Source organism: Hydractinia symbiolongicarpus, chromosome 10, assembly GCF_029227915.1.
Source record: "Hydractinia symbiolongicarpus strain clone_291-10 chromosome 10, HSymV2.1, whole genome shotgun sequence".
Lineage (NCBI taxonomy): Eukaryota > Metazoa > Cnidaria > Hydrozoa > Anthoathecata > Hydractiniidae > Hydractinia > Hydractinia symbiolongicarpus.
The window spans coordinates 24,130,563-24,155,347 of record NC_079884.1 but is presented as its reverse complement, the minus strand read 5'-3'; the positions used below and the strand labels follow the sequence as shown (position 1 = coordinate 24,155,347).

At 32.5% G+C, this 24,785-nt stretch overlaps 2 protein-coding genes and 1 long non-coding RNA gene across 4 annotated transcripts; 2 read left to right on the top strand and 1 right to left on the bottom strand.

Moving 5' to 3' along the window:
* Positions 1–714: 714 nt before the first annotated feature.
* On the top strand, positions 715–5,481 carry LOC130662696 (uncharacterized). 2 transcript variants are annotated; one of them, XM_057461605.1, is made up of 3 exons: positions 715–849; positions 3,711–3,811; positions 4,393–5,481. In XM_057461605.1, exon 3 carries the CDS (start codon positions 4,411–4,413, stop codon positions 4,852–4,854), a length of 444 nt encoding a protein of 147 aa, XP_057317588.1. In that variant the 5' UTR covers positions 715–849; positions 3,711–3,811; positions 4,393–4,410; the 3' UTR covers positions 4,855–5,481. The 2 variants fall into 2 exon arrangements, with proteins under 2 accessions (XP_057317588.1, XP_057317587.1); XM_057461604.1 differs by lacking the exon at positions 715–849 and adding an exon at positions 2,243–2,727.
* Positions 2,457–3,595, bottom strand: LOC130662697 (uncharacterized). The gene is made up of 2 exons (XR_008989079.1): positions 2,991–3,595; positions 2,457–2,889 (listed from the first exon to the last, which is right to left on the bottom strand). It is a non-coding gene; the product is annotated as an uncharacterized LOC130662697 (long non-coding RNA).
* A 237-nt stretch (positions 5,482–5,718) lies between the features above and the next one.
* On the top strand, positions 5,719–18,276 carry LOC130662695 (uncharacterized). Its single transcript, XM_057461603.1, has 14 exons — positions 5,719–6,001; positions 10,449–10,649; positions 11,363–11,637; positions 12,139–12,220; positions 12,637–12,897; positions 13,182–13,255; positions 13,331–13,513; positions 14,181–14,357; positions 14,547–14,693; positions 15,335–15,415; positions 15,995–16,175; positions 16,741–16,801; positions 17,455–17,518; positions 18,114–18,276. Exons 1-14 carry the CDS (start codon positions 5,849–5,851, stop codon positions 18,190–18,192), a joined length of 2,019 nt encoding a protein of 672 aa, XP_057317586.1. The 5' UTR covers positions 5,719–5,848; the 3' UTR covers positions 18,193–18,276.
* The last annotated feature ends 6,509 nt before the right edge of the window (positions 18,277–24,785 follow it).

The following is a 24,785-nucleotide window of genomic DNA, read 5'->3' as shown; positions in this document are numbered from 1 at the left end:
AAGGAACTTCTTCAAGATATACACGTTATTTTAACATAAGAAACTACTTTATAAGAAACTGACCAGTTGCCTCCCAAAAAATTAAGAAACTTTTACTATTTAAAAAAATGTAGAATTTTTAAGTATGAATTTTTTCACAAATGCCTCCCATCAATTAATGAGGGAATTAAAATTAGTGGGAATTAAAAAAATCCTGTTTAATTTTTCTGTATGAAAGTTAAATACAAAAACACTATAATTAACTTATAATAGCCTTTTTATATTTGCCAAACTTCAACTGTAAGAGATAACGTAGCGGGGAGAGTGAGCAGATGGGGTCTTTTGTCCGCGTAAATAAAATGTAGACATTCGTAGTCAACACTTCACTGAAGGCCCTCAGTTTTAGAATAATTGAAAACATTACTCATTTTCCTTAACAGTCGCAACCAATAAAGATTTATTATACATAAATTCCAATTTTTTTTTACGCTCTAAACTCTTGAATTTGCGAAAAAAATTTAGCGCACCATAGTAGAGGAGACACTAAGATTTGCCACCCCAAACGATTTTGGTTCCTACGTGGCTGGTAAAGAATTCCATGCGTGTTTTACAGTTGCAAATTTCTATCGTATGGTTGTTCAAGACATTTTCCTTCTTATCAAAAAAACAACAAATTAAATTAGTGGCCATTTTTTGCAGCTGTTTGACTTTTGAGTTTGTTAAGAAAGTTCATACAGCAGTGACAGCTGAAAAGATGTGAATGGCTAAACATCGTGAATAATTTATTTAAAATATTTATGATTCTGAAAAGTTTTAATATACTGTTTACACCTATCAGAAGAGCGAAGCAATTTTAGTGTGATTCGCGAGGTACCATCTTTCTTACTAAGTTACTTACTTATTTAGTTTAGCATTTTACAAAATGGATATTGTTTGTTCGTATTGCACGTTTTTTGTTATAAGAAACTTGGTGAAGGGTCTAGTTCTAAAAGGTTCTTAACTTTGCTTTAAATTTGAAATGTTTTTAGTTCAGTAAGTTTTTTAATTGGTTTCTTATTTCTTTTTGTTGAAAATACATATCCAATGAATATATATCCGCGATTTTCAACATTTTTGGTGATTCCAAATCTGAACCAAGTCGTTTGCTTCATTTTCGAAATATTTTGTAGTTTTTTAAATCATCCCTTTTGTTTTAAACAACATTCAATTTTTAAATGCGTTTGAAACAAATTTGTCTCTGCAATATATTAGCTTCATTTAAATAGAAGTTTTCTTTTTAAAACAATTTCCTCAAATAAAAAGTCAAATATGGAAAACATTTCCTTATTTAATGTAGTTGTAAAAGTTTCTTAATTTTTTGAGATTCTACATGTAGATTTCTTATAAACTGGTTTCTTATAAAGAAAATATGCAAAAGTATAGACTAACGAAATCTAGTCTTACACATAACATAACATCTGCATTTTCTGACTGCTACCTACAATAGGTATATACAACGTCATGCGAATAAAACATTTTCATATTTCACAAAATTATAATTATACTATTATGCTATTTGAATATTTATTCATAGCTACCCGCAGGTTCAGAACATTTTCTTTTAAAAATTCTTTGAGCAGAGTGTGGCACGGAATTAGCCTATTTAATGGATCAAATACAATGCCAATCAGTGTCATAATTGAATAATATCATGCCTTTTCAGGGTCCTAAATAATGATTTTAATCCTAAAGTCTTGAAATAAAAGCCTATAATGAAACAGCATCCTAACTAAAGTCATTTATTTAGGAGATATCTTATTGAAACTTGTCATGAAAAATGGTGTTTTAGGCGCACCTTGAAAGTGCAAAATGCCTTTTCCAATAGTTTTAGCAAAGAGGTCATTAAAAAAGTTTCAGGACGTTTTTAAAATTTTAAAATTTCAGGGTTCTTAAAGCGATTCCTGGATTGAAAATGATAGTTTTATATGTTAGGTTAAAAATTGTTTATCAAGTCCTTTGGAATTTTTTAAAAACCTTTTTTCCTTAAGTTTTTCAAGATTTTATAATTTAAAATATTGAATATGTTTTGTCATATGTACTTTTCTAAAAATATTAAAGATGAGATCACTCAAGCTACAAAACTTCACATATGTCAAGATATCATTAAAAGCCCACAGTGCTAAAAAGTTTTGGTATTTTGTAAGTTTGCAAGATTATATTATTAATTTATGCTGACTACTTTATTACATCATCAATGGAAATCTTTGAGGTTAAATATCTGAAGAACAAAAAAAAAGATTTTTAAAAAATTACAAAGGAATATCGTTTTCAATGCACTTTAAGGTCACTTTCAAAATCAGGGATTTACAGAGCCTTCTAGACACCCTGAAGAAAATGTGAAATAACAAAATTATGGATGGTCAAAGTGCATACATATTTTAATAGATGCCCTCCAAAATTATATGCATATATACTTTGGAGGGGTGAAAGCACAACAATAATATAGGTTGATGTGCCAACCTAATATGCATTTATTCACCAACAAAAATCTAAAAAAAATATATACAGTAGACTAGGCAGTTGACAATCAATCAATTCAACATATCTACTTCCATGTGCAGTGCGTACTCCTTCTTTAAACACATTGTACATATAGTTTAGTCTGTAGATTTTCTGTTTAGGGACAACAAGCACTGTGAGATGTGAGTGAAACATTCATTTGTTGACCCCCAAGAATCTCATGTTATAAAAAACAACTCTAGTTACAAGGTCAGGTTGGCAGGAAACCATTGCATCTTTGTGATTCAGTGGCTTCCAACAAACTTTAGACAATAAATGTCATTTTTGTTATGCTGTGTTTAATATTTTCTTGGCAACTCTGCTGATTTGTTGGTTAAATCTCCATAGAATCCATGCTACTTCCCAACTGAGCTATAAGTATATAACAGTTAGATAATTAGTCTAAGGTAGGACATAGCACCTATAGCTATTATGCTATGCTATTGCACATCACAACACAAATTTCTGTTTACCTGTTCCTTTTGATTTTCAGTCTAAATAACATGTTGCCAGCCAGAAGCGGTTGTTTAACAAGTAGAGGGCACGCAACTGAATTTACAGGTTTTAAAACAGGAAAATATACAGCTAGGAAGAAATCTCAGATAACTTTAGCTAACCGGCAGCACCTTCCTTTGAAACTTTAATCAAAACAATTTCCACGCAACTAACCTCTACCATTATTGCTACTTCAAAAAACACAGACCCGAAGACCACGAGAAGTTTGCTTCTATTTCGGAATCCCGTATTATTCAATTTTTTACCAAGCGATTTCCTTACGCACGCAACGGAAGCAGTGGTTGAACTCTTCAGAATACAATGCCTAGTTAAATTAGTTACAAAACTTAAAGTTAGAAACTCATTTTGTGTCTTGATGAAAAAATAAACATAAAACATAAAGCGAATCCATCATACGGGAAAAAGAGTCTGAAACATGTGCGTATTACTTGCCTTCCGCCATTATTGAGTACATTCCCGCTTAAAACATCCATGACGACAAAGAAGCAAGAAAGAGGAATCTGGAACGAGAAAGAAGCCCTTCTTGACAATACAGTTGCATTGTCAATCGTTGACAATCTATTACAACAACAACGGGAATAACGTTCATTGGTCAATTCATAATTACACTTACTGTCATTGCTCGGTAGAGCGTGGATTAAACTAAAGGGAGTAAAATTGTTTATTTTCTTCACTAGATACTGACAGAAACTTTAACTCAAAACGGTTGGTAAAGTTAGATGACATTTCCGTAATCACAGCTTAAAGGAAGGAATTGAAAAATAGTCTTTTCAGTCAGGTAATGGTTCTTTTCAAAATAACTTATTTATACTCGTTTATAGTAGCGCTAGCAAGTCTTTCTTTCTGGACAAATTGTTTGAAAACGCCAGTTAAAGGTGAAAGTCCAATCAACGATCATGGTATCATGTTTCATAACACACTGTGGACTTGTAGTTGCGAGAATATAAATTTTGCTGAACGCGAAATAATTTGTATCACTGTGTTATCTTTATAGTTTAAGCTTTAAAAAGTTCATATCAGCACCCCTATTACGCTGCTTCCCATATTTAGTGAATTTATACAAAGTATTTTCATCGGATAAACACTTTATTTCCCGCGCGATTTGCGTACAATTAAGGTTTCAGTTAAAGAAACTAAACTCTTGGATTTTTCTTAGTCATATGCTCGCCATATAATGAGCCTGTTTCTCGATTCGGTGACATGAATGAAATATTTTACACAGTTCGGTTAAGTTCCAGTCTACTAATTACACTTCAATCTGGTCTTTAAAATTATTACATTTTTCATTACTTTTAAATTTACGCCAACCATTAATAATCTGCATTTTACTGACCAGAACGATTCGCGTCTTTATTTTAGGAAAAAAAACAGGCCGTGATGTCACATTCGATCGCCTTATGTGTAATCATCGAAGCAAAATCCAAAGAATATCTTGTTTTTAAGCAAAAGTTACAAAAGAATGGCCAGGTCCGTATTATAGACACTGACGGAGTAAAAAAAGTGAAAGGAGACAAATATGTTGATAAGTTAAACAACATAATGCAACAATGTCATGCGATTGTAGTTATATGTACACCAAAGTTAAAATCGTATTTAGAAGGATCTTCTAGCAATGGTCATAATTTACTTGGAGACAACGAAAAAATAGCCCTTCTTGCAGGATTGCAGAATCATCAACAAAAAGTGATTCTAGTCGATATCAAACAGGATGGGGCGCAGTACATACCAAATGATCTTCACGGATTAGGTGCGCCAGTAAACGGTGTTGAAGATATTGAAACCCTCGTGGATCAAATAAAAGCCAAAAAGTTTGGTCATTAGAATGATGAAATGCAAAATAAAAAAAGAAGACAGATGTGTTTAAACAAGGAACGTCTTAGCTACGAACTTTGTAATGAACAGGTTTTATTAATTTAATGTAAGATTTTTGAATGTAGATAATTTATTTTAAGTCATTAGTCATGGATTTATGTTTTTTGGTCTAAAATAGGGAATTCACGTGCTTTTTTCGTTTCCTTTTTTCGATTTCAAGTAACAAAAACCAAGCTTTTTTCTGTCCGTTGCATCACACGTAGACAAATACTCTAGTTCCCAGAAATGAAATTCTCGATAACCAGAGGGTGTAGACAAATCTATTATTGGAATCATAAGCCTTACAGTATGAGATATTAAAAAGGCAGAGCTAGGGACCAGACTGGGCGAGTAACTGCTTTTTTATATTTGATATAAGATCTTCGTGTCGTCATTTTTAACTTTTGTCTACATTTAGTGTTTTTTTTCTCTTTTTATCGCGCCCTCCAAAAAGCTCTTAACGAAACTAAAAAAACCTGTCTTATCAGGACTTTTAGATACGTAATTGATAGACCCTTGTATTTTTACATATATCTTTTATTTTTAGATGTATATATAGCCATCATTGTCTATAAAAATATAGAAAAGAATTGTCTACCTAGAAGTCATATTTTGTTGACTCGACATGTCTCATTGTTTGTCCGTTCCTTTTCTAAAAGAAATTCCGTTCAATCATCATTTTTACCATCACGTCGTCGACTTCAGTTAAATTCAATCGGAGAGTTATAATCGTTTATTTTATGTGTTTATTTATTTGCACGGAACTCCCAGAAAATCAACTGTCTTTTCTAAAAGTAAAACGCAGTTTGCGCGCCTAGCGAGCTCGGTCCATAAAATGTTACATGGGTGTCATTTCTTGCATCGGTGCCGGTTGCATAATGTCAACAAATCAAATCAAACCTCCCTCTTTATTCTTGTTTTTTTTAATGAACTTTTAATGAAATTCCTTTACTAATACTTAATAATGTATGGTAGCATTGAGGAAGAAAAAGGTTCCGATGCACAAAGCGTTCCGCTGGTTGCTTATAACGATGGTTCACATCAAGTGCAGATAGAACAGCCTTTTGATCCAAAAAATCCATTTGATGAAAGTTTTGACAGCGACTTTTGGAAAGAGGTAGGTATATACACCTAAAACTATTTATTTTTTATCATTTTAGTATTATACTTCATATATCTAACTATCTAAAGATAGTTGTTTTTTTATTTTATTTTAAGGACAATGGTTGGCTGGTGTATTCCACCAGGTCACGGGGGTCACAGGTCAAAATTTTAAATGTTCAAATCATGACATGGTGACATTGCAAAAAATTTTAGCTAATTCTAGTTTTGTGGTGCATCACCATTACAAAATACGCAATACGAAGAATTTTTAACACTCTTTTCCTTTATATATTTTGATTAGAATATATGTAGCTATAAGCTGCATTATGTGTAAACACCTTACGCTACACTGCCCCCCCCCCACCCCCCCCCCACCCCCAACATCTCAGTTTTTTAACACACACTTAGTTCTCAGGTTCTTTGGAGAGTTAACGCATTCAGAGTCCTTTCTTATTTATTGATAGCGACATTGGAAGAGCACTAGGGATTTGGGTCTTAATAATTAGGCTAAAGATCAACATGTTTTTTAATAGACCCGTGGTTGCCACTACTTAAACCTTAGTGTGGAGATTGAATTTAAAAAACATGCATTCTAAAAACCTTTTTTTTTAAAGTGAAAATACTAAAAATATATACACAGATAAGAAAAAGAAGAGTTAATTATATATCACATAGAACAAAGCAAACTATCATGCCAACCTTCTACCCAATAAAAAGGTATTTGTTTACCAGCAATTTTAAATGTGAGAGTATAGCATACTGACATGGGGAAGAGGTCAAATTGTCACTTTAAACGAAACAAAAGATGGGCAAAACAAAAAATACTAAATACTTATCAAACACCCTCAAACAATGCTTTTACAAGTACCACATAGGTGTGAAAAGTATTTCTGATTCTGGCATATGTTTTTTTTTAAATTATTTTTCCGTATCATTATGTGCCTGATGATAAACGAAAAGGGCTATACCAAAATGATTGGGCATGTTGAACATTGGAAAATATCGAAATCAAGCTAAAAATATATATGGTAAAGCGGGGTCAACCCACCCATTTTGCACAGACAGGTTAATGAAATCATCAAAAGCCCTATATTATCTTTTTAACCATTCGTTCAAAACATATCATCCAATACATTTTCTTGATCTGCATTTCAATGTATTCATTATTATTGCCAATCAAAATTTGTACAATCAGAAATGGCCTCTATTGATTTTTATGCTATATAGCATAAAAGTCAATAGAGGCCATAACAAACTAGATCAAGTGCAGTTTGATACAAAGTTAGACCATGTTGAAAACTATATGAGTTAACAATCTCATTGAACACATCACTAAAGTGTTAAAGAAAATGATGAGCAGTCAGGGAAAACAGCATAATTAGGTTGTGCAATCTATAATTAGGCTATCAGAACTTAAGTCACATTTAAAAAACATTTTCAATGTTTGGACAAAAAAGTATGCACATTTGCGTCCATATTGGTTTTTGTTCCAATATTTTACAATGCAACACCAAACTTGTCTAAATTTTTAGAAAAACTGATGAATGTCTTGTGAGATACTTATATTTATATTAAAATAACCTTATAAGCATATTAAATAACCTAATCATGTATCCAGACTTTACAGAATGATTCTTCTAAATGAAATGAAAGTGCATTGTATATAAGTTACCAGTTCTAAGGATGATCCTAACAAAATTTATTATATTTTTCCCATTTTTCCCATTTTCCATGCTAACATGGATATATTAATAACCGTCTTCCAATCTAATTTAGACTGTGTTATATAGATCTAAACTCAAATTCCTTAAAATGGTTATGGAATGGTTATATAACAGTTTTTGAATTTCCTTACCTAATTGCTATATATATATTTTTGTGATAAAATAATAAACTGGTATAATATCTTTATATTTAAAACATAGAGGTGTATCGATCAAAATTTGTTCTCAACATATATCAAAATTTAAACTTTTGTATATAAACCAATTTTTATTGAAAAGAACTTAGAAAAAATGCTATTTTATATTTTTTCTTTTTCATCTTTTCTATCTTTAAATTATAAGCTTTGCAATATGCGAAAATCACAAAATTTGTATAAGATATACAAATCGACAACATAGAAAATATTTCAAGCTCTTTTATATAAAATTAATAGGAGGTTAGCTGTAATAAGATTAAGAGAGATAGCACTCTACAAATTTCTCAGTGTGCATTCAAACCTCACAAACTGGTCTGTGCTTCGCATTTTAACCTTATTTCTGTAAAATTGATAATAACCATAGATAGTGAAACGATGTACACATATATTTATTACACCCACCAGTTATAATGCTACACTATAAAGAAACAAATAATAAACATAATGATCAACACTAACACACGCCTCCCTTTTTCTTGTAGTTCGTAGAACGTCCATAGTGTATGAAATGTCTGCAACAAAAGAAGGTACACAACCTGTGTGCACAATGAAATAAAATGAAACACTGATAATAGTCAATTTTATAATGTCACACATCAAGTTTTCCAATCGACAGAATATTTTGTAAACTCTGACAACTAGCACCATGTTTTGTCAGACAATCAGCCAATTGTCTTTCGGTGGGTATCCATTCCACTGTACTGATTTCTTTACGAATTAGCATCTCTTTTATTGCTGCAATATCAATACGCAGTCGTTTTTCACTTATTACTTTCGTTGAATATATAAGTGAATGTAGATTTTTATTATCAATCTTGGCATTTATTGTGATTTTCTTTACGTCTTTTCTTAGCAATTCCGCCAGTAATTCAGATAGGTACAGTGCATCTTCCAACCCATCTGATAGTGCTAAACTGCAGCTGTGGTACTCTTCACTACCCTTTTAATTTTGTTGGATGACCAATTTAGTATACAACAATCATTATTTTCTCCAACTAATAAAATGATATGTGCACCTGCACTAGATGCACCATCTGGCAAATTTGCATGGGAAGCATCTGTGAATACGACTAATCGAAGCTCCTGGTTGACATTCATTTTTGGATATATCAGTTTAAACTGATCAGACTTAATTTTCTTTACCATTTTGTTAGCTTCAATGAGATGTCTTACTTCTGGACTCTGGTTGATACACATGCTAAAGTGCAAAACATCAACTAAAACTAACATCAGGCATCGAGTCAATAAAATCATTCTGGGACACTTCTATGTTACCATTGTTATTACTAGTAAGTAAACACAACTCACTTTCATTTGATCCAGTAAATAATGTGATATGCTCCCCAGAGTTCATGGACCGTCTGTGAGGACAATCTCTCAAAAAATGCAAAATAGACTCACAAATTTTGCATTTTGTAGGTTTACCATTGAAACACAATGGGTTTGTTTTAGTGTCAGTGTTTCTAGATCGAAAATGTTTATTTTCACCATGTCTAAAAATTCTCTGCGGTCTGATAAAACGGTTATGTTGATATTTATTTGGACGATTGTAAAGTATCTCTTCTGAAGCTGAGGCTCCCCTGGGTTCTAACGCAATGTCAGAAACATCACTCTCAGATGGGATAGCTTGTTCTCCATAGAACTTTCTGAGAGCAGTTTTCATTTGATCAAATAACTGTTCTTTCTTTGAGTAATCAACACCTGTTAACACCAGTTGTCTCTCCTTGTGAGAAAGTTTTGAAGCATCAAGTAGTTTAAATGCTAAGACTGAGGAAGGCAATTTCATATCTTTTTGCATTATTCGGTTATACCTTTTTTTAAATTCCAAAACAAAAGTCTCGACTTTCTGGTTAGCTTCACGTACGTATCTATCAAATATGGTATAACGCTCGTATACACCTCACTTAACTCATCTTTTTTAAAAAGTTTATCCAAATAATCAATAAGTTTTTCTACGCCATCATCAGCATTATTACTTTCCAGTTTCAGTTCATTAAACACTTTGTCTCTAACACCACTTGGATCATCTTCCGGAAAAGACAATGCTACAATGCTACACTATAAAGAAACAAATAATAAACATAATGATCAACACTAACAATTTCAACCGTATTTTGAGTGTTCAAGGCAAAATTTACTGGTTCTTTTATATATATAATGCTTATAATAATAAGACTTTGTCACTTTTTTAAAAACAAAGGAAAATGTTGAAGTAATAAACCTGTCTTTACCCAATATTTAGTTTTGTGATGCCAAATATGGGTTCTGATATTATGTCGTGTAAACACCTTTACCCACTATACCCACTATGTGTAAACTTATAAAAAATGCTGTTAGTCTAAATATAAGTTCAGTTGTTAATCAATTAGGGAAAACACAAGTATATTTTGTAGAAATTCCATATGCATTATGAACAAGACACACGTTTGCATGACTTTGAAGCATTTTTTAGTGTCTGTTAAAGGGTTATTTATGACAAATCCTAATAGTGGACTTTTTAAAATATTTATATTATTATTTTTTTCTGTGTATTATATAGGTGAAAGACTTGTATAACGATTGGAATAGTAAAATAAGTCGTGCAAAAGCCCAAAGAGTAATTCGTACTCGCAAAATTAAAGAGAATTTGGGAGGTAAAGCAGACGCTTTTGTTTATTTGTTGACAACAATTCATGATCGTTACAAAGATTATGTTGAACAAAACAAGAAGCAAGAAATATTCTCAACATTTCTTTTTGAGGTAAGCTTTAATTTTTGCAGACATTTTATGTCATTACCCTTACAAATGTTGGTGCAAATTTTATTTTGCGGTGGGGCAAAATGATTGCGGTGGGTTTTTAAAAAAAATAAATTAAAAATTGGTTTCGATTTAATTTAAAGGGACTGAGTTTTTCTAAAAATTAGAATTAAAAATGAAATTTATTGGGTAATAGAAGCAACAAAATAGATGTATTAGCTAATATAAATTTAAATAAAAGTATAATATAGTTGATTGTTTAGAAAACAATTAATTATATTAAATAATTTGGAAACGGCAGGTAAACTTTAATTTTGTGTATTAAACTTTGGCGGTGGCAAAGAAAAAGTAATTATTGGTAGGAACTGAATTTCTTAAATTTTAGACAAAAAGACCAAATTTTCTGTGCGCAAAATTTGTATGAATAAAATATTTTAAGGTATTAGAATAATCTGGAGTGTTGTATTTTCCCAGTACTTATTAGCAGGTGTGATTTCAGTGAAATGTGCTTGTGTGTGATTTTGCACTAAATGTCATTGTATATATATATATGATCAATTGGAAATTATGCATATTCACGTGGTATCATGTATAAGGGTTAGGGTTATTGTTATTATGTATAATTTCCAAATTTATCACAATCCCCGTGACATATATTATACTTAAAAATATAGATTACATCAGTGTATCTTCTTCTTCTGATTTGTCTTGTTTAGATTACAGAATTTTCTGCTGTTCTCCTGGAAGAAGATAACGAAAGTGCGGAGCCAACATATGGTTCCTTAATTGAGTTAGCTGATGGTTCTATGAAAACAATTTTACATCTGGCTGCAGAAAGAAATTTGTTGCATGTTTGTGAGAACATTTTGAGACACCACCCTGGTTTGGTTTATGTCACGACTTTGGATGATGAGTATCCATTGGATTTTGCTTTAAATAATCTTCATGATGATGTTGCAGCTTTGTTAGTTCAATCTATGGAGAATGGAAGGTGATTTGGTTTATTGTACATAATAAAATGTATAATGTATTGAAAACAACAAGAACTATGTATTCTGTCTTCTTGTTACTTCGTTGTTACTTTGTCAGGCAAAGTATTTTTATTAAAGTTTTTTTTTGTGTCGTTCAGATATTAACACTAAGGAATTCACCAGAATTTTTATGCATTGTTTAATTTAGAGTTTCTTTAGTCCTTAATAAGGTAATTCATTTTTGCGAGAACTAATTTTTGCGAAGTTAGCAAGTCCTTAAATTTAGCGAGAATTAAATTTCGCGAATTTCTTGAAAAAGAATTTAAAGGCTGTTAAAGTTGAAATTTACATATATATTATATGCATTTCTAGGTCTAAAGTTTTGTGAATTTCACGAATAGCGAATTTCCCAATAATTTCCGCCGGAACTATAAATTTATTCGTCGAAAATTAATTCCTCTTTAGGTAAACTTGAGAAAGTATTATTAAAATAAAAAAATGTTTGTAATATCTCCTTCTAGAGTCAGGGAATTATTTGAAGACTCTGGATTGGAGGAAGCACGCTTCAAATTCAAAAACTATATTAACCACGGAAACATGAAGGTAATTTATTACTTAAAAACAAAAGTGAATTAGCATTGTTAACACCCTTTGATCATGGCAGCGAAATAAAATTGTTTTGTTGTTTTGTTAATTGTTGTAGTTTTGTGAAAATATCTGCGATAATTTTTTAAATACCGTAAATGCTGTAATAAACGCCCTGGGCGTTAATTTAATTTAAGATTTTTAGAGAATTATTAAAAACCTAAGAAATTTGAATATTCATTGTTTGACATACCTATATCTTTCATTATAAATTCGACACATTAAGTTGTTCAAATGAGGAGAAATGTAGTAAACGCCTCTTCTTGACCGTAGAAGAAGACAAAGGTTTATTAGAGACGGGCGGGAATTAAAGACTGGGCGGTTATTACTATAAGAGACGGGCGTTAATTAAAATATTACTGATATTTTTTTAGAAAACAGTGTTAGCTATTCTAGATTGCTTGATGAATCCAGATTGGCCTTTTATACCAGTTAATACTGAAGAAGACGAAACCGAAGAAGCTGCTGCAGCGAGTATACCGAACATGCCGATTCGCTATCATTTTTATTATCGTTTGCTGGATGGTGATGATGAAGGCAGGCCTGCCAAGGATGAGAATGGAGATATAAACTCTGAATTTAAATATTTAACCACATCATGCTTGCAGCTAATAGCGAATAGCTGCAGCAAAGCGGTAGAAACCTATAATTTAATTCTGTATCATTTTTTTACAGATTGTTAGGGAGATACTTAAGAAGTTCTCATGAGAGCTGTTGGAAAAAGTGCAATTTAACTGTACTAAATGTGTTACTCAATGGTGACATTTTTTTTATAATCTGTCGACTGGCTGCTTCTCTCTTGCCTTGATTACGAAAGTCTTGCAGAGTACCAGATAGAACAAATAATTATAATGATAATTATAATTTTAGTGATTCTTTTGTGTTTAATTGACGCACTGTAGTTATCACACTTTTTTAGGATGCCATCCGACATCCTGTTGTTCGTTTACTGGTTCGCAGAAAGTGGGATGCTTATGGCCACTGTTATATGAAGTAATTATTTTTTTTAAATTTCCTTCATGTCTGCTGGAACAATATTCTGTATCTTGTGAACTTCACCGCTTATAGGGGTCTGTTTCTGCTATACGTGGTTTTCCTGGCAGTGATGTCGCTGGCGTTTTTTCTGCATACGAAAACGAATTCGCCTTTAACTTATGAGAGCAAGACCGATCACTTCCGCATGTTTTGTGAAGTCATGACATTGGTGTTTACTTTCGTCTATTTCTTGTCGGAGTGTTCGCAAGTGATAAAGTATGTTGTTTTGTTGTTTTGAGGTATAGCATTTATAATACTTTCAAATCAAGATATAGAAATTATTGAATACTATGTCTTTACTTTTTATAAATAAACGTACAGCAGTTTTTTCTGTAATTATTTTTTTTTCTTTTGTAAAATTAAGTCGTAATGCCCAGACAAAATGTTTGAATTTACAGAACTGATTTTTGTATTTGCTAATAAAAGAGATCTTTTATTGGTTTTAAGATGTCTGTCATTTTTTATAAGCAGTAGTATAACCCGCATACAGTGTACGGCTACAGAAGCAGAGAAGAGCTGGCATAAAGGATTAAGCAGTGTTTTAGCTTAAACATCACTAAAGCTTAAGGCTAACATTGGTGACTAAACTCTTGAACTGATTTACAGAATAAATAATGAATGAATGAATGGATGAGTGAGTGAGTGAGTAAGTGAATGAATGAGTGAGTGAGTGAGTGAGTGAAGAAAGGAATGAAGGAATAATAAGCTAACATACAAGCAAAAAAATTTTTGGCTTAGCAATTTGTTTACTAAAAAATAAATAATGAAGAATATGAATAAAATAGTGAATGAATTAATAAAGGAAAGAATGAATATATAAAAGCCAAGGAACAAACATAAGTTCTGGCTTAGAAATAATTTGTTTACGAACTTTCTGTTTTAGAGAGCGATTAAGTTATTTTAAAGATCCCTTTAATTATTTCGATATCATCGGAATGGCTCTGCTAATCGCACTTGTACCACTTCGACTTGCCAAATCTACGAAAGCTGAATGGGCTGTCTCCGCCGCAGCGTTTCTCATTAACTTTTTAAGAATATTCAAGTATTTTCCGGCGTTTAGGTATGGTACTTTTGAAATAATCTTGTCACTAATCTTTTTCCTCGCTGTTAGTAGAACACTTAGGAATGTAGTTAATAACAATTCTCAATATTTTAATATTTATTTGACTTCAAACGCTAAAGTATGTTAGGTCTGTCTGAAGTATAATTTATTTATTTGTGAGTTATTTCAATTTCTTGGTTTATTTAGAACCTTGGGATTGTATACCAAAACATTTGCTAAGATCATATACTACGATATCTCAAAGTTTGCCTTGATCTTCTTTGTGGTGATGTTTGCGTTCACGGGTAGTGTTTACATGGCGCTGAAGGCTTCCAATGGACTTTCTCAAGTTGGGTATGTCAATTATTTATTTAGAGCAACATGACTAGTTTTAAAACTCTTTGTCGAATTTTTTTTGATGAGGAGAATAAAGATGTTTTTTTGTAATATGTAAAATTATCCCGTGTAAAGTTCCACGAAACTTTTCCAGGGCCGAAAAATTGGTGTTTAGAGTGAACTGGACACGGCGTATTTCCAAGGAAAGAATTTTGAATGGTTAATTTAGCGTCGAATTAGCTGCAAATTATCTTTCTGATTTCCACTAGAAATAAAAAAACTAAACAATTATTTTCAGAAATGAGTCCAATTCACTTCATGGAAATCCTTCTTAATGAGAACTTACCATGATTGGGACTGCCCGAGAAAATTTTTAGGACCGTTAAATCCCAAATGGGAATTTCATCAAAATGTTTTAAAGAATTAATAAAGTCTTATTCCTTTATAATTTTTATGAAATGGGTTATAAGTCCGATATTTTTGTTAAAGCTTCTGTAATGAATTGAGAAAGAAAGCGAAATATCTTTTTAAGAGTTACTGAGAACGCTGGATAACACCCTGGTTTCAAACATTTATTTTCGTCACCGAGCTCTGAAAATATGTGATAAATTCTCCTATGATGTAGCTAAAACGTTGTAATTTGTATGTTTTCTTTTTAGTGGGTTTTGGACAGTATTATTGCAAGAGGTTAGAGCACTCGCAGAAGCTCAAGGATTTGCAGATGATTATGCAAGTTTTAAGTATGTCTTGTGTGTTATTTTACTTATTAGAAATTACTAGTCGTTAGCCTGTGGAAAAATCCACGGGTTCGCCCGTCCTTTTTATACCGCATTGCGTGCGTCTCGCTACCTGCGCAGCTATGCTACCATTTTGCGTGACAGACAGATGGACGGACGGACGGACGGACGGACGTATACGGATATTATAATATAGATACGTAAAATGTTAGTTATTATATCCTGTTGGTATTATGTCTTTTCGTATTGTAGCGGTAGGAAATATTTATGCGTTCTAATTCTTTTTAATATTAATTTTATTAATAATTAAGGTCAGTTTCCACTTAGATTTGAGTTGTGAGGCAACAGTTGTTGTGTTATCATCACTTGCGTCGCTTTTTTCGTGCAGCGTGCGTTTCCATAGTGCTGTTGTATAACGGTTGAACATTGGTTTTTATGTTTAATATAAACCAGCCTTTAGATATCCCCACGTGATTGGCAACAAGCAGCTTGTTTTTATAGTATGCCAACTTTAAGGTTTAGGTAATAAAAGCCGATTAAAATTCTCATGATTTACTAATGGTTTTTTTATTATTGTTTTAGCACGTTTGTGATCATTTTCCTCATGGCGAACATGTTCTGTATTATGGTGGTATTAATGAACATTCTGATTGGTCAGATTAGTTACAGGTACGAAGAAGCACTTTCAAATGCTGTCATCCAATACGACATCGACAAAACAAAGCTGGTGACAAAACTTGAAAGTAGTTGGTTCAAAACCATGGTAAGTAAGACGTACCGTAATTCCCTTTTTCTGCGCTCCTTATTTTAAGCGCCCGGTTTATAACCGCCCTTCTAATTTAAAATTAATTTTAAAATCCCCTCCTTTTAATAAGCCTCCGGGGAGGTTATTAGAGGTACGCTATTATTAAATCAGAAAATAAATGCCCAGACTGTTTCATGTTATCAAAGAAACGTCCAGGTTACTTAAATGTAATGTAATGTATACAGTTTATTGTTTTTTAAGCAAAAATTGTTGCGAAAAGTCAAACAAGTATCGCTTTTACACTTTCCACAATTTGTAGCGATTCTAAAAATAACTTTATAACCGCCCCCTTTTCAAACTCTCCCTCTAATAATCGCCTTCTAAGACGCCGAAAAAATTAATAAACGCCCGGGCTTTTAATAGTAGAAACACGGTATTAAATATCATTTGAAACTTATGTTTAGCGGTGGCAATGGGTAATAATGAGTGACAATTTACTTATTTACATCTCTATATTTAGCAGTATACAGAGATACCAGGGTTTTTGTCTTCTGTTAAATTATTTATATGAATACCTTTTTAGAACATGAGGATAAAACATTACGTTGATGGTGATTATGTAAAAGAAGAGCAAATTGAAAACGGTAAGCAAGTTCTAAGCAATTTTTTTTTGTAACATTAACCTGCTAAAAAAATAAAATCGTTCTAAAAAATCCAAAACTTCCTGATTTTTTATGAAAACTCCTAAACTCCTAAACAATTTCAAAATTCTAGAGAACATCCATTTTTCAAATTCAATTTTTCTGATGTTTTTTTTATGGAATCCAATTTGTCTTCCTTGTTCAATCCTTTCACATCCTTGATTCTTGTGAAGGTACACTCTCTCTAATTCAAACTCCTAAACTTTTGTATGTTTTTATGCTAATCGAAAAGAGTCATAAAAAACTAAAACCCTCGTAAATATCGCAAAAATATGTATATTACAAAAGGTGATGTAAGAAAGCATGGGTTTTTGACGAGGGCTATGCAGTTTTGGGTAAATGAGAAGAAAAAAATTTGTAAATCATTTTTCTAAAAGAAAATATCTCGCGGGGATTAATTTCGCGGATAACGAGTTTCCCAATAATTTTCGCAGGAACTAATTTTAGCGAGCTTAACAAAAATTAATTTCCGCGAAAATTTATTCCCTTTAGGTAGGTGAAATAATTTTCGTCTAAATTCTTAAAATGCAGGGTGAGGAAAATGAGAAGAACTTCTTATTTTTATTTGAAATGAGATTATGTGGTTATATATTTAGATTTACTCGAGGACTGGGTATCTCTCAAAAATGCTTCACAGAAGGACGACAAGAAAGCCGTAAAGTAAGTTATATTCTCATTATATTTAAGTATTCCCTCTATACACGTTTTTATATAAGAAACTACAAAATAAAAACGAAATTAGAAAAACGTATTTATTGAGACTGGTAGTTAACTTAAATTCCTTTACAGATTAAGAACAAAATAATGTTGGCCTGGAATTACTAAAAGAACAATTATCTCTGAACATTTTCCCCTTTTTTACTAATATAGACGCATTTATTCACAATAGAATAATTTTATCACCATCTATATTTGAAAAATAAATTTAATTTTGCCGTTTTTTCGGAGGAACACAACTAAGATCACTCGAACCTAAAAAAAACGGATAAGCACATCCAGTCTCAGCTAAAATTTTGACGTACTTTTTAAAAGTGTGCCTCACTATATTACACCCTGTACAAATAAAATATTTTGTTTGTAGAAATCATACAATGGGCGTTTGTGTTTAGAATGATGTAGTAATGACAGAAGGCTCTGGCGGAGTTCTCTTTCTACCTTACGACGGCCGTTATGTCAGAGTTACAAAAAATATAAGCAAGCTATTTCTTAAAACCGGATTTTGTCACTTTTTTGAATTTAAGTTGTTTTTTATCAGGTTGATGATGACACGGCGATTGAAAAAGCTTAATCCCAAAACCGGGGTCAGCTTGCAGAAGATTGAAGAGACAGATTAACAAAACGTTTTTTGTATGGTGCTGGTTCAACAATACATTTATTTTAATTTGTGTAAATAGGGTACTAAGAGTGCTTTTTATTGACATTACACCACGCCTATTCTGTTTGTTAGTTTGTGTGTTTGTTTGTTTGTTTGTTTATTGGTTTGTGTTTTTTACAGTCAATAATTTGCATCGTCGATTTTCTATTTTTGTAAATACACTAATTTCAGTTTGTCATCGTCGTCGCATATAAATATATATTGATACGCTCCTAGATATATACGAAATTGACGAATGGAGAAAAACAAAAAAATAGTCGTTTTTTTTACCGAATTAACTAGCAACTAAATGTCTATTGAGATGGAATGTCAGTAATTTTGAGCTGATGTTAAACATCAAGTACCCTCCTCCTCTCCCCCCACCCACCCCTTTATTATTCGAACATCGTTAAAAGGTTAATTGTGCATACCGAGTAGAATGTTTTTGAACACATCCAAATGGTGGATATCGTCAAAATTCAAAGAAAAGGTACTATCATATTACCAGCCAAACTGAAACTGGTCAATATCGTGGACTAGTTAAAACATCTTTTAAGATCAGTAAAGTCATAAACACAACGTATCAACTTAATAAAGTCATTCTTTCTTTTCTATAAAATTTACTTGTTTTTCGCTAGGGGAAAATTTAAAGGTATACGAACACTTTGTTTTTATCACCGATCAATTTCACTACCCAAGCAGACAGCAGTATAAGAAACAAGGAACCTTGTGCGTTTGATGAAGTCCCTTTATTTCTTTAATCATCCCTCCACACATCCTTTCTCTACATACGATAATCAAAATCCTTCACCGAAGAGTAGGGGCGCTCAATCAAAAAATACAGCATTATATCAGTGTAAGCCAAAAACATGCGATGGTATTATAATGCAATAACGGTCTTAACATGCTGGATGTCAGCAACAGAAATCCCAACCTCGTTCCCAGGGCATTTTGCCTTACTGATAAAGTTGATAGCGGCAGATCATTGTTGGCCTCTCCGTATTAATAACGGGTCCACGGACCACAAGACCCTGGGGACGAGGTTGTAGGAATCCATCAAGAAAATGATAGCCTATGTCACGTGATCTGGCAGCACGCTGTAAGCAAACACGAAGGGAATTGATGTTGTCATTAGTAAAGCGCATTGTTTGATCAATAAGGCCATTGACATCCCCAACAAAAAATAGTTGAGTCATTTTTTGCTTTGCCTTACATTCGCATAGAGAGAGAGAGACAGACGCTGCTAAGTTTTTGTCCAGGCTAAACGCTCGGAAAATTCCATTTTTGCGAGAGCCAAATAAGATACTTTATTTTAATCTCTGTCAATTAAATGACCAATCTGAACAGAGAGTGTACTCTTTGTGTGGCCAGAACATTCCGTGTGCGGCCATTACTAAAAGTGCTTACATCTTGTTGGTCGCCCCTTGCTGGTCTCTTTGATTTGGTCGTAGTAGCTTTATTGATGGGGAGCTAAGCACTATTTCTTAAATTCGTGTATTTTATCAGGTAAGAATTATTTTATATATAGCTAAGTGAGAAAGGTGTACTGGCTAGCTAGCTATCTCAATTTTTAGTGCTGACTTGGATAGTCATGAAATTAGTTAGTTAGTTGATAGTCATGAAATTACTTACTTGCTAGCTAGCTATGGAGTTAGTGACACAAAATAGTGCTTTGATTAGAGTGCCTTTTTTTCTTAAAGCAACAAAAAACCTTTATCCTGCCTTGTGTAGTTCTTCCATGACTGGACACCGAACTCCTGTTCTTATGGCAAAAAAGGGGGCTTAAAATAACTTCCAAATGACACTTTGTGGCACAGGATTTTTTTTTTGTATTTTTGCAGAAAAGTTGTCGAAACGTGACAGAAGTTTATTGTTGCTTGCACTGAGCAGCCGGTGAACTGATAATTAACCTGTAACAATATGTAGTTGATGCTGAGCCGATGCAGGATAATTAGATGCTACACCTAATATAATTAGCCGTTAAAAGCTTCTTTGTGTTCTTTACAGCTAACTGCGTCATGTTTTTTCCTTGAAATCAGAATAGTTTTGTTGTTTAATAATATATACGACATATATATGTACTGCTATCTACAGTAAAATTATAATTTTTTGCAAAATCGTTTTTTGTTCTTTTTCTTGATTTTAATTGAAGCACAACTTTATGTTGATCTATATAAACATAGATGACTATGGGGAGATCGATAACGAAGAAAAGTGAAAATTTAAGTAAAAAGATATATATCGCATAAGGAGCTGTATAAGCAGCTAATTATACTGTACGCTGTATATATAATTATTCTGCATAGATAAATAGAATGTCTGTATATTTTATATGGCTAGCCTTACAAATCCTGTCTATTATTTCCAGGAAAGGCCATGGCTTAGATAGAGAGTCCTAGTATTTAATGCTCATTTTAAGATATGCAGACCCAATTAGGGTCCTCGCTCCACCAGACAACTCCCTGTAGCATCCAACAGCCCACATAGTGTGTCATCTCCCCAATTTCTCTCACATGGCTTGGGTTAACCCGGAGCTATGGTAGCACTCACCAATGTTAAATTGCTTCCAAGGGAAATTGAACCCCGTTCTCCCGCACAAAGTGTCAGAGTTATAACCACCAAGCTATGGTGCCATTGAAAACGGCTAACTATTCTATTACTGGCTAAATATCAGTTCTCCATGTGCCTAATTTGCTTGAAAATCTTTCTTTAACTCACCCAAAGTATCACAAAAATATTTGTCTGAGATTTCTTAGAAATGACTTGATTTTTAAAAATATCACGAAAAAAACCCTCAATTTTTCAAATCCGCAAATTTATTGTGTGTGTACCCCTTTATGTTTCAACTTGTTGGATTCAATTTGTCAATTTGTCAAACAAAACAATAACCAATCAGTTTCCTCAAAATGAAAACTTGGAACTAATCCGACTCCCCGAAAGAAATTCAAATTTGAGAATTTGAATCAAAAAAGAATAATATATCTGTGCATCACATCGCATGGATTTGTATCTTTGTATTAAATTCTCTTTTTAAATCAAAGAGGCAAAAAGAGGTTAAAGAGACAATAATTAAACAACCTGGTTTTAATGCAGTTTATGGTAAAATTGTATTCTTGTTTCTTATTTTAAACGTACTTTTTTTTTAGATCACCTGTTATCAGACCATGTACCATCATCATCTTCAAAAAATTTTCAACAAGAGAGTAAATTTTGAAGGTCTAAATACTCAAAATATTCAAATGCTAATATGTATTTATTACTGAATTAATAAACAATGAACTACTTCATCATTTAAATTGAGCTCGTTCAGAAGTTATTATATTCGAATCGTTAAGTTTCTACATAGCAAGATTTGTATTCTGGAATTTCCAGAATTTTCCTGATTACAAGCTCGTGAGCTTGTATTAAAACGCAAATGTGTCCTACAAGAATGGAAATTTTTGCCTCTCTGAGCACCGACACGGGAGTCGTCGTGTGTTCGAATCTCATCTTGGTAACTATTTTTGCCTCTCTGAGCACCGACACGGGAGTCGTCGTGTGTTCGAATCTCATCTTGGTAACTATTTTTACTTTTTTTTTCTTTTTTCTTTTTTAAAAAGATAAGACAAGTGTTCAAAACACTTGTTTAACTAACTAGTAAATAAAGGTGTTTCCACCAAACTTTTTAAAAGTGAATGTAGGCAGAATTAACTGAATTAATGAATTTCGCAAATTTTGGGGTTTGTGGGTTTGTGGTCTTTCTTCTTCCTGTCAGTCGGTTCACCCAAGACGGACCCATCGAATATTAAAAGTTCGAGGAATTTTCTGTTCAGGAAGGTCTCACAAATCAATTTTGAAAAATAAGTGTGTAACAAATATTATTGCGTATCTGAATAGTAAAATATGTCGTGTCTAACTTCGTAACAAAAATCCCAATTTGATAGACAGCTTTTTGTAAACTTTATTCGCGAGGTTGTTTGCGTATATCATACGTCTTGTTACTTTTGAAAATATACAGTTAAAGTTTTAACTTTTATTTTAGAATACTTTATATAGCTATGTAGAATTTCTATTTTTTATGTATTGAGTTGTATTTTAACATTGCAGGTTAGTTACAAAAATAGTTAAGAATACACCTTTCCCGAATTTAAATTATCGATTACATCATCGGCATGAAAACGAGGCACTTCTTAGTAAACTTTGTAAACATTAAAAATACAGCTGGTGAGTGTCATACTTTTATGCGTTGTGAATGATCTTTTATTGTGTATTTTTCTACAGGATTGCAGGTTTTTCTTAACGAAACTACTTATTGGATTTCCGCGCCCGAAGGCGTAGGAAATTCTTTAAAACCGTCGTTTTTTTCTTTTGGAGCATTTTTGAGAAAAAATCGACCCTGGGATTACACGTTCCTCCGTCACAGATGTAAACTTCGCACCCAAGCTCCCCAACTACTGGGAACTCATCTAAATGATGTTTCAGGACAAAATTAGTATTTGTTTTCAACAAAATTTGGCACAGTTAACAAAAAAAGTATGCTGAACATAATGGTGACATAAAAATTTTGATTTTTTGCCACCTTAAATGTCATTTTAGGACAAAATTGGTCCAAAAATTAAAACTACTTCATTTTCAACAAAAATTGGCAAAGTTACCAAAAAAAGTATGGTGAACATAATGGTGACATCGAAATTTTGATTTTTGTCACCTAAATGCCATTTTAGGCCAAAATTGATCCAAAAATTAAAACCATTTTATTTTCGGCTAAATCTGGCACAGTTAACAAATAAAGTATGCTGAAAATGATGATGGTACAAAAGTTTGATTTTTGTCACCTAAATGTCATTTTAGGCCAAAATTTAACCAAAAATTAAAACTGCTTTATTTTCGACAAAAATTGACACAGTTAATAAAAAAAGTATGCTGAAAATGATGGTCACAGCAAAATTTTGATTTTTTGTCAACTAAATGCCGTTTAAGACCATAAACGTTTCAATCGCAAGACTTACCATGAATGTTAGGCTGTATTTTTTGTTAGCAATTTATTTTAAAATGTGAGTTTATTATGACACGTTTCGTTTTGTTTGCGTTTGTTGTAAGATATAATGTCACTTGTGTGCTTTATCTTCAGAGGTTCATGCACCAAACCTCCTCAAATGTTTAGCACAATAACACAACGAATTAGCAGGTTTTCATCAAATATTTTGGTAGCGAGCGGAAATTCTTAGAGCCCCCAGGGCTTCTTGTAATGTATTTAAAAACATACTTGTCTTGTAAAAGAAGAATATGTATTTGTGATGGCGAATAGCAATCAGAAAGGTCAGCAAGAAATTTATCATAATTTAATCTATCCAGGTATATCGACCTCTCGACCTGGCAACTCTTGTTGCGTATTGTTATGCAAAAGTTCTACTCTTAATAAACCCAGAGTTAAACAGGCATTGGATGTTTTCATTTCCATCGGATCCAAGTTTGAGAAAACAATGGGTAAGCACAGTAAACAAGAACACAAAAGTATGCGAAGTCCACTTTGAAGTACACTGTGTAAAATTAGGTTTTGGTTGTGAACGGAAAACATTAATCAATGGCTCTGTGCCATATATATTTACGTTCAAACAAAATAATACAACACAAAAAAGGAAAAGTCTGAAAAAAGAGCACTTCCAGTAGTAGTCGAAACAGATTCTGAAAGCACATATGAAAGTTCTTCATCTGATTCTGCTGAGATCACTGAAGAACAACCTGTTTTTTTTACTCCTGATGAATTAGAAACTATCAAAACTGAGAATTCAATGTTAAAAGAAAAACTAATTGATGATACTATAAACGACTTTACTGAACAGCTAGGTGTGTGTATTGTTGATTTAATTTACCCTTTTGGGATTAATACAGAATTTACATCAATAAACTCATAGGGTTGTGTTTCGTTTTGTTTTGATTTATTTGAAGTATTTAATTAATATTAGTAACAACCTAGATGTTATGTTCTAGCGGTAGTAGTTGGTGTGACAATGTAGATCCGACAAGAAAGCTAGCATATTTAATGTTGTTTTTTCTTTTCCATGTACTGTTAATACAATGAGTAAAACCAACCCGTTTGTCAACCATAAGCATATCTTCTTGCAGTTTTAATATTCTTGGATTTATGTTACACAAACTATCATTAATTCTAGGATCATATAACATTAGATGGATACCTTTTTGTCAGCATTACTTTTTACAGGGCTGACCATAACTAAGTCTTTAAAAATTCTGTTTTTACTTGGAGCAAATGTAGTTGTTGATGTGAAAATACTATCAGCAGATATGTATAGTTCATCCCTAAACTTTCTGCCACGCTCCAAAGTTTTAATAATTGCCACACTGTGCTGTTTACCACTATTTTGTCGATGCTTTTAAATTTCTTTTATCGTAAACGGTGGCATTCCCTCCATGTTTTCCCTCACGCTTTTTCTCCAATTTTATCGAAGACTAAATCTATATTTTCCTTAATTTTATTAAGCAAAATATCTCTCATAGTATTGTCTTCATCCATGTTTATATGAACGCGAATAATGTTTACCAAGATTTGCCTCGTTTTTATGCACGCAATAT

Excerpts from the sequence above, each read along its gene's own strand:
- LOC130662696 (XM_057461605.1), top strand. The coding sequence starts at position 4,411 with ATGTCACATTCGATCGCCTTATGTGTAATCATCGAAGCAAAATCCAAA.
- LOC130662695 (XM_057461603.1), top strand. The coding sequence starts at position 5,849 with ATGTATGGTAGCATTGAGGAAGAAAAAGGTTCCGATGCACAAAGCGTT. Across the intron at positions 12,898-13,181 it reads CGAATAGCTGCAGCAAAGCG|GATGCCATCCGACATCCTGT; the intron begins GTAGAAACCTAT and ends ACACTTTTTTAG. Across the intron at positions 14,694-15,334 it reads AATGGACTTTCTCAAGTTGG|TGGGTTTTGGACAGTATTAT; the intron begins GTATGTCAATTA and ends TTTTCTTTTTAG.